Genomic DNA, 15,625 nt, shown 5'->3' with positions numbered 1-15,625 from the left:
TATTACATATTCATGTAGTACATAAAGAAATATGAATGTTTTAGTTGGACCACTTTTTTCACTTTGTGATAGAAGGCTCTGTAATAGTCACAAACAAATGGCTCACAATTTTAGACGAACAGTTGGTAACAGGTAGGTTTTTTAAATTAAAATACAGAATGCAGGTACGTTTGAACATTTCATTTCGGTTGTTCCAATGTGGTACATGTACCTTTGTGAACTTACCATTTCTGAGAACGCATGCTATTACAGCATGATTGCCTGTAAATATCATATTAATGCAATAAATGCTCAAAATGATGTCCGTCAACCTCAATGCGTTAGGCAGTACGTGTAACGACATTCCTCTCAACAGCGAGTAGTTCGCCTTCCGTAATGTTCACACATGCATCGACAATGCGCTGACGCATATTGTCAGGCGTTGTCGGTGGATCATGATAGCAAATATCCTTCAACTTTCCCCACAGAAAGAAATGCGGGGACATCAGATCCGGTGAACGTGCGGGCCATGGTATGGTGCTTCGACGACCAATCCACCTGTCATGAAATATGCTATTCAATACCACTTCAACCACACGCGAGCTATGTGCCAGACATCCATCATGTTGGAAGTACATCACCATTCTGTCATGCAGTGAAACATCTTGTTGTAACATCAGTAGAACATTACGTAGGAAATCAGCATACATTGTACCATTTAGATTGCCATTGATAAAATGGGGGCCAATTATCCTTCCTCCCATAATGCCGCACCATACATTAACCCGCCAAGGTTGCTGATGTTCCACTTGTTGCAGCCATCGTCGATTTTTCATTGCCCAATAGTGCATATTATGCCGGTTTATGTTACCACTGTTGCTGAATGATGCTTCGTCGCTAAATAGAACGCATGCAAAAAATCTGTCATCGTCCCGTAATTCCTCTTGTTCCCAGTGGCATAACTGTACACGACATTCAAAGTCATCGCCATGCAATTCCTGGTGCATAGAAATATGGGACGGGTACAGTCGATGTTGATGTAGCATTCTTAACACCGATGTTTTTGAGATTCACGATTCTCGCAAAATTTGTCTGCTACTGATGGGCAGATTAGCTGCGACAGCAGCTAACACACCTACTTGGGCATCATCATTTGTTGCAGGGCATGGTTGATGTTTCACAAGAGGCTGAACACTTCCTGTTTCCTCAAAATAACATAACTATCCGGTGAACAGTCCGGACACTTGGATGATGTCGTCCAGGATACCAAGCAGCATACATAGCACACGCCCGTTGGGCATTTTGATCACAATAGCCATACATCAACATGATATCAACCTTTTCCGCAGTTGGTAAATGGTCCATTTTAACACGGGTAATGTATCACGAAGCAAATACCGTCCGCATTGGAGGAATGTTACGTTATACCATGTACTTATACATTTGTGACTATTACAGCATCATCTATCACAAAGCAAAAAAAGTGGTTCAACTACTTTACGTACTACACGAGTAGTAATTAAAAATGGGGGTTCCTATTTTAAAAAACACAGTTGATATCCGTTTGACCTATGGCAGCACCATCTAGCGGGCCAACCATAGTGCCATCTGGTTTCCCCCTTCAAGCTAGACGGGTTTCATTCTTTGTAGTTTTTTCATTTGATGCTTATTTCATGAGATGGACCACCCTGTATATGTATCTGATTGTGGGATCATTCAGATTTGTAGTTTACACATCACTAAATTTAATGCATATGAAATGGTGATATTGTAAGCTGCAGTGAGCTCCGATCCCTCTATAAGTTAAAAAGTTTCTTTGCTACTTTGTTAAAATTCAGATAATAAAGATTCTCCTTTCTACATGAGAAATGATGTGTGCAATGTACATCCAGTAAAGTTAGGACTTGCCTATCATACATGACAACAACTCCATTCAAGAATATTATCATTGAAAATTTAGAACAATGTATTAAAAAATAAGTTAGGTCTTGTGGCTAGCTGTAGCTTCTTTGGTATGTGATTGTTGTGGTTCCATGTGAATTGGCTACTGTTCATTCTATGGCTGCTGATTGCCTATACCAAATCTAACATGTATCTCCCATTTTATAACTAAGGACCTCTGCGCAGCCATCCAGATTTAGTTTTGCGTGCATTATTTGTAGGCAGATGTCAGGATTTTCCTTTCAAAAGTCTAGTTGAAATTTCTGCCCCATCCTTATTCAGTTCTTACTTGGATTTCATTTTTGACGAGTGAGTCACTGAAACAACATCAGAATTGTATCTATAGACATTTACTTTCCATCTAATAATTTCTGTGCACTCTTTTTCTTCATACTATCTTAAAAATATGCCCTTTTGTACCTTTACAGTTTACGCCTTCTCCAACATCACCACACATTCATGTTTCAGCCATTGCATTTGTAGTGAATAATGATGCAGTGCCAATCTTGAAGCTGTTTATGTTCACTTTACCATAACCATGACGTGTAGCCTTCTCTAAGTAGGTAAGTCAGTCTCAGAACCATGCAGTATAGCCATGACATGTGGGGAATAATGTGTCATGGTTGAAGTTTAACAATAGAAATGCAAGTTCTTGTGTTCATTATAATGAATTAGGGTTTTTATTGTATTAATCTGTCTTCCCTCTGCATGACTTAATTTTTTGGATTTCTTACAAAAAAAAGCTAATGATCATAAGAACTCCAGTTAGTAAGCTGATGTTTCAGCAGATATCTCTGTCATCTTCAGATTGACCTGACTGCCTTCAATGTGTGCGTGTGTGTGTGTGTGTGTGTGTGTGTGTTTTTGATAAAACATACAGACCTATGTTTAAAAATATGTTATATGTTTGTAGATTTCCAGCTATGTAAACCTCCTTACTGCACAATGGTTTCAAAGATTACACTGCGTGTTACAATGACAGATATTACTAGTTAACAAATTTAAACTTTTTTTCTGCATCTGGTTTGTAAATGGGTGGATTTATGTAATTTTGGGGTGCTGAATACACTGGTAAAATCAGTTTTTCTGTATGATGTCACATTTCCTAGATACATAGCAGAATAAAAAATGCTAATAGCGAAAATTGACACAATTAAGACAAACAAAAATACACATTCAGAACTTTTGAAATCAATACTATTTCATATGTATATATGGGCATTATGCCTATAGAAGGTCCAAATTAGTTCAGAAGATATTTTCACCTTTAATCGACTTTGATTTTTGAAAAAGACCCCAGCAGTAGACACTCACCATTGAAGGGTTCCATTGCCTTTGGTAATGGTGTTCCATGGTAAGAATGTCTTGGTGAAAGTGTTCACCATGTTCATCACTTACGGCTCCCAAATCTGGGAAGAAATCAAGGTGAGGATGTAAGAAGTGAATTTTAAGCGACATTCTACACCCCATGTTCTTATAGTTGTCCAACAGATCATTCGCAATGATAACATAGTTTTTGTCTTTTCTGTTACCCAAAAAGCCTTTTACAATTGCTTTAAAAGAAGACCGTGCAGCTAATTGGATATCTGTGAGTTTGGTATCGAAGGTTGGATCTTTCAGTAATTTTCTTATTTGTGGTCCAACAAATACACCCTCTTTCAGCTTTGCCTCACTTAATTTGGGAAACTTTCCCTTTAAGTGATCGAAGGCCTCACCTTCTTTATCCAGAACTTTTACAAAGTCTTTGTTAAGGCCCAATTTGATATGAAGGGGAGGAAAAATGATTTTATCGGGCTCCACAAATGGGGTATTGTTCACATTTACTTTTCCAGGATTATGTGACTTCCTTATAGGCCATTCCTTGACTGTATAGTGGTTCTTGGTGCCACGGCTGTCCCAAAGGCATAAAAAGCAGCAGTATTTCGTGTATCCAGCCTGTAAACCTGTAAGGAGTGCAACTTTTAAATCACAGCAAAGCTGCCATTCATGATCCTTCTATTTGATTGCCTCCAGCAGCAAAGCCATGGTTTCATAAGTTTCTTTCATGTCTTCTGTGTAAGCCAAAGGTACCGATGGAAATGCATTGCCATTATGCAGTAGTACTGTTTTTCAAGCTGGTTTTACTGGAGTCAATAGATAGTCGCCACTTCTGTGGATTATGTTGTACACCTAGCTGCATCATCAGACCATTGACATCTCTGCATACACACATTGAATTCTGCATATCAAAATACTGAGCAAAGGAAGCACCTCTTGATCTGAAACAGGAAATTTTTGTCCCTGGAGCTAGAAGGTTCCGTTGTCACAGTCTGAACACCAAGAGTTCAGCTTGCTGTTTTTAAAGTTTTAGATCATGAACCAAATTGTTCAGTTCCTTTTGATTAAAGAGCTGAGGCGAAGTGTCATGATATTGAGGGCAGTACTCTTCTGTATGTTCAATACTTTCTGATTCACTTGACATGGTGTCTTGTTCGGTGGCTTTCAAGTTACAGACAGGAACAGGCAACCCTTCATCATGGGGCACAGGCAAATGCACTGAAGATACATTTGGATACTTTATTTTTAGTTTTGCTTGAATGTCCCAAAATATTTGTACGACAGGAGTAACAGTCTGAATAATGGTCTATAGGCTCACACTACACCATTGGAGCAGCGAATGGCGTGGCTCGGAGTTTTCCTTTCATCCACTTGGTTAAGGTTGTAGTACAATTTATGCAGGCAATATGAGGTGCAAAATTTTTACCTTGATCAACAGCGCTATCAAAATACAATTTATATGCCTTCTTAACGAAATCAGTGTATGGTTTTCTTTGGGCTTTTCGAGTGAATTTCCCACATACATACAAAAGTTGTCGGGGTGGTTTAGGCCGCAACGAGACTCACTAATTGCCATTTTTCTTAGTGTAAGTTTTAAACACAAAAAGTGTACACTATCTTTCACAGGAAATGCTCACTGAGGATCTCTTTCACGCCACTGGATTACCACTCCAACCACTTACTGACGATTTGTAGATCTTCTGGCTCCCCTCTGCAAATCAAAAACGAACAATTAAACATCAAAACAGAAGAACAGCAAAAAGCGAAATACTAAATACAAAAAATGAAAACCTTTAAAAACTCAAAAATGGTATGTTCTAGAACATTTTGAAAGGTATATTCGGATTCTATACACCAAAATACATACTAGTAACAAAATGATGTGACTTACCAAATGAAAGTGCTGGCAGGTCGACAGACACACAAACAAACACAAACATACACACAGAATTCAAGCTTTCGCAACAAACTGTTGCCTCATCAGGAAAGAGGGAAGGAGAGGGAAAGATGAAAGGATGTGGGTTTTAAGGGAGAGGGTAAGGAGTCATTCCAATCCCAGGAGCGGAAAGACTTACCTTAGGGGGAAAAAAGGACGGGTATACACTCGCGCGCACACACACACACATATCCATCCACACATATACAGACACAAGCAGACATATTTAAAGACAAAGAGTTTGGGCATCTCTGCCCAAAGACAAAGAGTTTGGGCATCTCTGCCCAAACTCTTTGTCTTTAAATATGTCTGCTTGTGTCTGTATATGTGTGGATGGATATGTGTGTGTGTGCGAGTGTATACCCGTCCTTTTTTCCCCCTAAGGTAAGTCTTTCCGCTCCCGGGATTGGAATGACTCCTTACCCTCTCCCTTAAAACCCACATCCTTTCATCTTTCCCTCTCCTTCCCTCTTTCCTGATGAGGCAACAGTTTGTTGCGAAAGCTTGAATTCTGTGTGTATGTTTGTGTTTGTTTGTGTGTCTGTCGACCTGCCAGCACTTTCATTTGGTAAGTCACATCATCTTTGTTTTTAGATATATTTTTCCTACGTGGAATGTTTCCCTCTATTATAACCAAAATACATACTAGTAAATATATCATATCCCAGATGCAAAATGGCTGTTGACTAGTGTACTTAGCAGTGTAATGTTTGATCAGCACTGGTTTCGCATGTACTCTTGATTGATCTTGTATCTGCAGTTAACTGTGTGCTGTACACTCGTATCCTATACAGCAGCACAACTTTGCATTACAGGACTGCATCCCCAATGGCAGACTCACAAAGTGACACGCACATGAGGATAATTCTTGGTAAAAGCTCAAGCACTGAGGGACGAGGACCTCCAAGTCTTCTGTCATCTCAGATTGCATCTGAATGCACAAATTCCAAGTTTGGTGGCGGGTAAGTTGCATGTAATGATGGAGATACAACTCAGGACTGTTGTGGTCGTAGCTGGCCTGTAGATGCCTGAGTAGAAAGTGTACAATGCTTGAGGCCAGGCCACCCACCCCACATGGGTGTGCTGCAGTTGCAGTCATATTGGAGTGGAGGTGTGGACACTGCATTTCTTCTTCCTTGTGGAGAAGGTGGCACAGCCATGTTGCTAGTAGCCAAAATTCTGCACATTTGTGTTTATCTACATCTCCACTCTGCACGCCACCTGACAGTATGTGACAGAGGGTACTTCTGGTATCACTGACCGATCCCCTTCTTTCCTTTTCCACTTGCGAATGGCTCGTGGGAAGAATGAGTGTTGGTAAGCCTCTGCACTGGTTCCATTTTTTGAATTTTCTTATTATGGTCATCTCATGAAACATATGTAGGAGAAAGTAATATGTTGTCCGAAGCTTCTCGGAGAGTACTCTCTCCATTCCCCCACCCTATATAATCTGTCTCTTCCATCAGTTTTACCTAGTAAGGGTCTCAGACTGATGAACACTACTCAAAAAGCAGTCAAACAAGCACCTTGTAAGCCACTTCTTTAGTGGTGGAATTAAATTGCCTTAAGATTCTTTCTGGGAATCTGTCTGGTACCTGATTTTCCTACTATTAGTTTTATGCAGCCATTGCTCTTAAAGTCGCTCTATATAAATGTTCATAGATATTTTGTGATGGTTACTATTTCCAGCAATTTGTCATCAATAGAGTAGTTATACATTAGTGGACTTATTTTCCTATAAATACACAATGTGTTATATTTCTTTAAATGCAGTGTCAAAGTCTGTGGACTGTTCATCAAACCTCTGTAGGTCCTTCTGCTGTCTTCTGCCATTGGTACCTTCTTATAGACAGCTGTATCATCTGCAAACAGTTCAAAAGAGCTTCTAACGCATTCTACTAGATCAGTTTCAGCTCTCTGAGACTGCAGATGTGTGTAAGTTGCACTTGCGTTAGTGTGTGTGTGTGTGTGTGTGTGTGTGTGTGTGTGTGTGTGTGTGTGTACTGCTGACAAAGGCCTTAATGGCCGAAAGCTATGATTGTGTGAATCTTTTTATTGTGCCTGTCACGGCTCAGCATCTCCGCTATATGGTGAGTAGCAACTTTCCTTCTCTCGTAGTGTTACATTCCATCCTGGATTTTCCATTGTTTGATTCTACTAGATCATTCATATACATTGTAAACAGTAATGGTCCACACTATTTGCAAGGAAGTCTAGAATCCAATTACAAATCTGGTCCGATACTCAGTAAGCTTTTATTTTTTCACTAAACGGCGAGCAGGGAACTGTCAGGTGTTTTATTGAAGTTGAAGAACATGGCATTAACTTGAGTGCTGACGTCTGCTGTGTTGTGATCTTGTGGAGGACCAGCATGAGCTGAGTTTTGCAAGGTGTCTTTCTGTGGAATCCGTGTTGAATTTTACAGAGAAAACTGTTGTTCTTAAAGTTTGTCATAACACATTTGCATGAAACAAGTTCTATAATTCTATAACAGATTGACATCAATGATAGAAGCCTGCAATTACGTGCATCTCCTACAACTCTTTTTGAAAACAGGACTGAGGTGCTTTCTTCTTTTCCTGTCACTATGTACCCTTTGTTGCTCCAGTGACCAATGATAAACTTCATATAGAAGGGGAGCATGTTCTTTCTCTTGATCTCTGTAGAATCTTGCAGGTATGTTATCTGGCCCTGACACCATTCCACTGCAAAGCAACTGTACAAGGGTGTAAAAAAAACCCTTCACCTTGGGCGGAGCTTGTGTAGTATGCATTTCTGCCACTAGATGTGTATAGCGCAACTCATTGCTAATTATGATTGCTTTTGCAAGCACTGTTTTGTTCTTGTTTTGTTTTTTATGATGGTGAGTTTAAGTGAACAACAAGCAGCTGAAACTGTTTTAATGTTGTAAACAGCTTTCCATGATGACACTATGGGAAAAACTCGAGTGTAAGAGAGTGATTTGCTCAATTTAAAAATGGTGACATGTTGATCGATGACAAACCTTGTTCTAGACTTCCATAAACTGCCTGAATTGATGGAAATATTGAAAAAAATCCAGGGCCTGTGTTCACAGACCATCGACTGACAACTGATCAACTGTCAGAAATTGCATGACAGTGCTCGTTTAAGAAGACCCAATTCGTGGCACTCAGGAGACTGGTTCTTCCACTATGACTACACATGTACACAAACAACCATCTCTGTTAGCCAGTTTTTGGCTAAAAATGCCATGGTTTTGTTGCCCCATGCACCTTATTTGCTTGACCTGGCTCTGTGTGGCTTTTTCATATTTCAATGCGTGAAAGTGGGCATGAAAGGGCACCAATTTGACAACATTTAAGAAAGTGTTTTAATGTTTAACATTTAAGAAGTCAAGAAAAAAAAACAATGGAGGAGCTGTCACCCATTTCTAAAGATGACTACCAAAATGTTTCAAACAGTGGAAGCACCAGTGGGGTAAATGTATTAGTTGTAATGGAGAGTATTTTGTACCACCTAATAGTTGGTTTTTTTTTTTTTTTTTGTAATGTCCAATTTCAATATTGCCATATCAAAATTCGTATGATAGTTGGATGGTGGATCCGTATAATGATCTCCTCCAGTGAAATAATTTTGGAAGATCAAATTCATTATTTCAGCCTTGTGGTTGTCATTTTCCCTTTTAACAATATTTTACTCTCTAAGACATTAAATGCTTCTTTCATTGCTCTTATTAGGATCATTTTTGCTTTGTTGGGCTTTTGTTTGGCAGCTAGGTTTTGATTTCTCTTGAATCTGTGACAAATCTCTCTGTTTACATATCAGTTTTGTAACATGGCTCATAAACCATGGTGGGTCTTTCCCATCCCCTAACACCTTGCTCGCAACACATTTGTGTAAGGTATATTGAATGATGCTTTTGTATTTTTTCTATTTGTGCTCCACACTTTCATCCTTGGTACTGAAATGTTTGATTTTGCCTATTCAGATACCTTGCAATTTTTTTGCTGTCACTCTTACTAAGCAAAAATATTTTCTTATCTTTGTTAACATTCCTTGCAGCACTGGTAGTCATAGATACCTCCTCTACATTAACTGATTCAAGAATCTTCCAGATCTGTTTATTACTGTGGGATTTAAGATGTTACCTTCACCAATTGGTTCTCTAACTACCTGCTTGTGTTAACTTTCAGACAAGACATTAAAAATCATGTTACATAAATCCCTGCCTCTGGCTCTGGTACCAGTTTTGATAGCTTGACTCTCCCAATCAATATCTGGCAGGTTGAAGTCACTCCTATTACAAAAACATGATCAGGAAACTTATTTACCAAATTCTGCAAGTACTCTCTGAAACACTCTACCACTACAGAGCCAGACACGGGTGTATAAAAGCATGTGATTACCATTCTGACCCACCTTTGATGCTTAACTTCACCCAGATTAAATGACATTCAGGATCTGTGATAACCTCACTAGATATTACTGAATTCTTCAGAGCATTAAATACTCTGTTGCCAGAGCAGTAAATATGCTGCCGGCATTGGTAACTAACCTATTCTTATGATAAATATTCCAATCTGAATGTATTTAGATGAGGAAAGACTAGTTTTAGTACATCTCTACATGAACACCACATGTAGTACGGACTATGTCTTCATTCTTTAACAGACAGTCTCAGGGAAAAATATATAATTGTGGTCAAGCCCCAACAAAATGACTCCTGTAAATATTACAGCTATCAGAAAATGTCTCCTGAATAGAGGGACTTGTGTTGATATAATGGGAAGGGAGACAGTTACATTAATAAATGGTTCCTGGTGATACCTGTAAAATGGCTTAATTCCTTACATTTCTGGGCGTGTGATGTAATGTCAATCAATTGTCTATAAAAAAAGTAGTTGGCCATTGATACTCTGAAACTCGTTTTTTCCTTTTCAGTCATCTTATATAGGTATGTGATTGTGTGATCTTTCAGAATTGTCATTTACACATCACTAAATTTAATGAATATGAAATGGTGGTATTGTAAGCTGCAGTGAGCTCCGATCCCTCCATAAGTTAAAAAGTTTCTTTGCTGCTTTGTGAGAACTCTGATAATAAAGATTCTCCTTTCTGCAAGAGAAATGATGTGTAGAATATCCATCAAATAAAGTTAGGATATATCGGTCATACACATCAACAACTCCATTCAAGAACATATCACTGAAACTTCAGCACAGTGTGTTACAAAATAAGTAACATCTTGTTACTAGCTGTAGCTTCTTTGGTACGTAGTTGTTGTGCTTCCATGAGAGTTGGCTACTGTTGATGGGCTGTAGCAGGACTAACATGTGCCTCTTGTTTTCTAACTAAGGATAGCTTTCCACCATTCAGATTTAGGTTTTCCTGCATTACTTGTAGGCAAATGTCAGGATTTTTCTTTTTAAAGCCTAGTTGAAATTCCTGCCCCGTCCTTGTCTTCACTTTTGTAACTTTACAGTATCAACCTACCACAATGTCAACGTCCATCCGTTTTTCAGCTACTGAGTTCATAGTGAATAATGATGCAGTCCCAATTTTGGACCCATGTGTGTTCACTTTACCAAAACATGATATTCAGCCTTGTCTATGTAGGTAAGTCAATCTGACAACCCTGCAGCATAAGCATAAGAACCAGTTGTCATTGGTTGTGATTTGTGGAATAATGTGAAGCCATTGAAGTTTAACATTAGAAATGCAGCTTTTTGGGTACATCATAATGAATTGTGGCATTTGTTATATTTGGTTGTCTTTGCTCTACACGATGGATTTTTCAGATTTCTTGCAAAACATGTCTGGCAATAATGGGATCTCTGTCCAATTCAGAGTGAGCTCACTGATTTTTTCTCTCTCTCTCTCTCTCTCTCTCTCTGTGTGTGTGTGTGTGTGTGTGTGTGTGTGTGTGTGAGAGAGAGAGAGAGAGAGAGAGAGAGAAATTATTTGATAACACACACATAGACATGCATTTAAAAACTTTTTTAAAATTGTGTTCAGCTATGGCAACATCATTACAGCACAGTTGTTTCAAAGATAATGCTGTGTTTTATAATTACAGATACTTAGCAGTGTAGTGTTTGATCAGCATTGCAGAAAATTTTGTACTGTGGTCGTCCACCTCTGTAGAATTGAACCAGCTTTCAGCTTCAGCTTTATGAAACTAGTTGCACCAGAAATAAAGATTTATCATATATCTGAAGTGACCTTTTTCATCATGATCATTGGTTTCACATGTACTCTTGATTGCTTATACAGTTCAGACACTGCCATACACTACACACTGACACCACTTTCCTTTATAGGAACGCATCCCTAATGGCAGACCCCCACTTTGCACGTGACACACACATGAGGATAATTCTCGGTAACAGTGCGAGTGCTGTGGGTCGAGGACCTCCAGGTCTTCTGTCATCTCAGGGTGCATCTGAATACACAAATGCCAACTCTGGTGGCGGGTAAGTTGCATGTAATGGTGGAGCAAGTAGACATATTTGCTTTTGTTTGTCAAATTTTCAGTTTGTAAAGTCAAATAGTGAGTAAAATTTGAGGACTTAAGGATGATTCATTTTACAGTACAGATCTGTATAGCTAGTTTTTTGAATGTAATTAGTTCTGTAGTGCTATATGGCTAAAGGACTTTCTTCCTTGCAGCTATTTGACTTTATCAAGGTATTTAGAGTTTGTGTATGTCATTATTATTAATGAGTGTTTAATTCAATGTTTTAAAAGATTTTTGGTTATGTCTAACTGTGGGTTTTTGATTCCACATATGCTGATTTTTAATATTTTATTTATAGTAACTGAATCGTGCCCAGACTGTGGTACTAAAATATATTTTTTAATGACATGTTGGAGTTCAGATCATTTGTACCCTACTCAGAACCTTGATTTAGAAAAACAACTGAATGTCAGTCGTCAGGTCTCCTCTAAAAATGTTAATTTCAGTTAAAGAGTTATATGTAGTAAATGATTATACATAGTATTTTTATGTCATGAAGATCAGAGGACACACTGTGTTTGATTTGTCTTAATCTTTAGTACACAAAGGATTTACACTCAGATACTTTGGAAAGTAAGAGCTTAATTATTGTGATGTGAATAGATGAATTTACAGACGCTAACTAAAAGAGAATGAAATACTTGTAATTTACAGTTGTTTGAGGGTCATGGTGTGTTGAAATGTCAGATAATCACATTTGAATTTTTTTATTTCTTTACGTGTTGTCAGAAACAATCTGAAAAGGTTGTTTGGGTGTTACAGGATAGGTTGTGGTGAGAAATAATTTTTAAGAAAAAGATTTGAGAACCGTTATTGAGTTAGAGTTAATTGGCAGGCCACTTGAATTTTCACACACAACAGCCTGAATAGCTGTGATAATGAACTCTGAAGTGACAGAACATATTGAATTTTTTTCCTAAAAATTATTTTGCGGCACAGCCTACCGTCCAACATCCTTACAGGCTTTGCAGACTTTCTGACTGCCCTATATAATATTTCTTGTAAAGAGGCCTCCACTAAACTTTTCCATGCATCTGGGCACCTCTCTTCCTTCATTTAGCATCTGTTAATCTGGTTACATGTTTCATCCATCTCCATTATAATCATAATTGTCTTCCACTCCAGCCTGTTTCCTGATCAGTTTGATTGTTTTACTGTCTTTCTTCGTTCCATTGCTCTTTGAGCAATCCTTTTTTCAATGTCTTTTGCTTTAAAAGTCCGCTCCACTATCATAAGCCAAAACTGGGTAATTGATTTTTGTTATAAATTCTCCAGTTCAGACATTACTTAATTCAAAAACCCTGTTCATTTTTCCAAATTCTTTCCATGCATTTTTCACTCTTATATTTATCTGCCAGTTTCTTTCTTTGACTTCTGATATGCTAGTTTCAAAACTTAATGTTCATATTATTTTCCTTTTCGTTGTGTTCATTGTGCTTTTAGTGTCATTATAATTCATTTTCAGTCAAACTTTCCAATACACTCTATGAAGTTGTTGGAAGAATAAAGAGAATCACCTGCCATAAAGTTGATGCTTAAAGCAGTAACCAGGCACACAATGTAGATTAAGCTTATAGCTAAGCTTTTGGACAGTGCCCTTTCTCAGAGCTAATAAACAAACAGTAGCATTTTTCCAGTGCTGCGTGTTCTGTTTGCTTGTTAGGTCTTCATCTACATTTACGTCTGCACCTGTACCATCTACATCAGCACCTGTGCTCTGAACCATTGTGTAGTGCATGGTAGAGTGTACACCATTGTACTTCTAGTTACATTTGTGTATGGAGTGTGGGAAAAATGACTGCTGAAGTGCCTCTGTGTATGATTCCTAAGGGACTGATATTCCTGAGAAAGCTTAGCCACAAGCTCAACCATGTCTGTGTGCATCTACTGCTCAGCATCGTAACTATTTGTTGATAGATCATATTTATTCTTTCTATTCCATCCAGGACTTTTTGGTATCATGTTAAGGCTGCAGCTTTAATTTTCTTGCTGTAGTATTGGGGAATAGTAATTACTTTATTTCATAGCTATTAAACTTGAGGCAAATATTCAACTGAATATTTGATATTCAGTACATTAACTGAAATATATGTATAGTATGAAGATAGTTTTAATACACAGCTACTCTCTGTGGAAGGCCTCTTGGACTTTGCTGATAAATAAGCAGTGAAGGTAAATGTGTTAAGAATTGCAGATGTAGTTTCTGAGAGGTTTTAGTTTCAGGAGTCTAGATATTTGGGGAAAACAGTTTTAAGTATAAATTTTCTTGTCTTTTGTTTATAAATACCTTGAGTCATTTTACATCCTTGAAGAGTCCCCTTCCTAAAGGGTTGTATTGAGCATGATGAATGAATGAAAAATATTGTTAGATAATAACTGGCTACTGACAGTGGAACTTACACAATCTGTTGTAGGTCTGAAATCAAGAGGAATATTCATCATTAATAATACTCCAGTTAGGTAGGCATTTATGTTATGAAAAATGTTCTGGTCCACACTATAGTCACCCTAAATAAGAAACATGAGGATGCTATCACTCATAAATTTAACCGTTGCTCAGGGTTGAAGCAGAAAAAGATACATTGGCCTTCACGTCATGCATGCGCTTTTATTTCATTATTTATAACTTAAATTTCTTTTACTGGATTGTCTTCACAAGGAGTTTACAACATGTAGATTTTGCATTATGGTGAAAAGGCTACAATCTGGCTCGGTCACGTCTGCTTAGGAGGAGAGGGTGACAGAATGAAATATGAAGTGTCAAGATCTGGTGTTATCAAACAGCTGTTTGGATGAGATTTGTCATTTTTTAATGAACGGAAAGGAATAAAACATAAAAAGGAAATATTCTGTATAAAAATTCAAAATATTCCAGTCATACATATGTCTCAAAGGCAGTAAAATACTGTCTGTTGGCTCCATTACCTTGCACCAGTCTAAAAGTCATTTCTACTAATTGTAAATATAAATAATCCATCATTGAAACTTACAAATATATGTATTCTTTGCTGCCATGAGGCACCAGATTTCATTCAACCAATGAGTATTTAGGTAAAGAGAAGATTGTTCCCTCTTATTTCTGTGCTACTTTTCCTAGGTTTCATTTTATTAATTTTTTTTGTACTAGTTCTGAGTGGAAAAGATACATAACTAAGGAAATGTAATGATCATACTTATATTGGGAACAATTTTACTTTTACCTATACAAAGTGCTGAAGCACTAATTCAGTTTTCATACATGAATTTACCACACTAATGCTTTTATAAGCAGTCAAAATTCCTATACAATATCGGTTGGTGGAAGTTTAATTTGAGGTACATTTTCAATATTGCCAGGTACAAAATATGGAATGCTGGGATGCTTCAAAAACATGTCAAGATAGGCACAAGATCATCACTTATGAAGGCAACAGCAAAAGTCTGGCTGAAACACAGAAAAAGGTAAAATACCTATCGAAACACATTTTCGTCTCCCCCATTTGATACAGATAGTTCCTACCAATTCAGTCCTGAGGTTTGTCATTTTCAAATGGAAATGTTTGTTTTATAACAAAAGGTGGAAATCTGTTAATGAAAAATTTAATCTCCCAGATATATAAAAAATATATTAAATGTGTCATCACAGTAAATAGCTTTTACTGTTTCAATAAGATTTATGTTTTGAGCAATGATGTGGGTATGATAACCACAACCAGTAAATTTGTGAGATATACTGTGATTGCAACATAATATGAGTATCAGAATATCAAATGCATATTACTCCTTTAAACATGAAACAACAAACATTGAAAGGAAACACTAGTTTTTATTATGTGCTTAGTTACTGAATCGCAATTTCTGCTGAAAATGAGATGAAATAAAAAAATAAATATTTACCAGGACCTGTTCATCAGTGGAGATGGTGTTATACTGCACAGTGTTACATAGTCGTCATAAGTGATTTGGCAAGCATG

The 15,625-nt window shown here is 37.6% G+C and overlaps 1 protein-coding gene across 1 annotated transcript in view; it reads left to right on the top strand.

The window, feature by feature from the left end:
- Positions 1-15,625, top strand: part of LOC126203883 (ankyrin repeat domain-containing protein 50-like) — a 520,870-nt gene that overhangs the window by 474,899 nt on the left and 30,346 nt on the right. Inside the window, exons 22-24 of the mRNA XM_049938265.1 lie at positions 5,989-6,135; positions 11,476-11,628; positions 15,009-15,113. Coding sequence (XP_049794222.1) covers positions 5,989-6,135; positions 11,476-11,628; positions 15,009-15,113 — 405 coding nt within the window. The remainder of the gene's footprint in view (positions 1-5,988; positions 6,136-11,475; positions 11,629-15,008; positions 15,114-15,625) is intronic.

This window comes from Schistocerca nitens, chromosome 9 (genome assembly GCF_023898315.1).
Source record: "Schistocerca nitens isolate TAMUIC-IGC-003100 chromosome 9, iqSchNite1.1, whole genome shotgun sequence".
Lineage (NCBI taxonomy): Eukaryota > Metazoa > Arthropoda > Insecta > Orthoptera > Acrididae > Schistocerca > Schistocerca nitens.
This window is presented reverse-complemented; position numbering and strand designations above follow the sequence as displayed.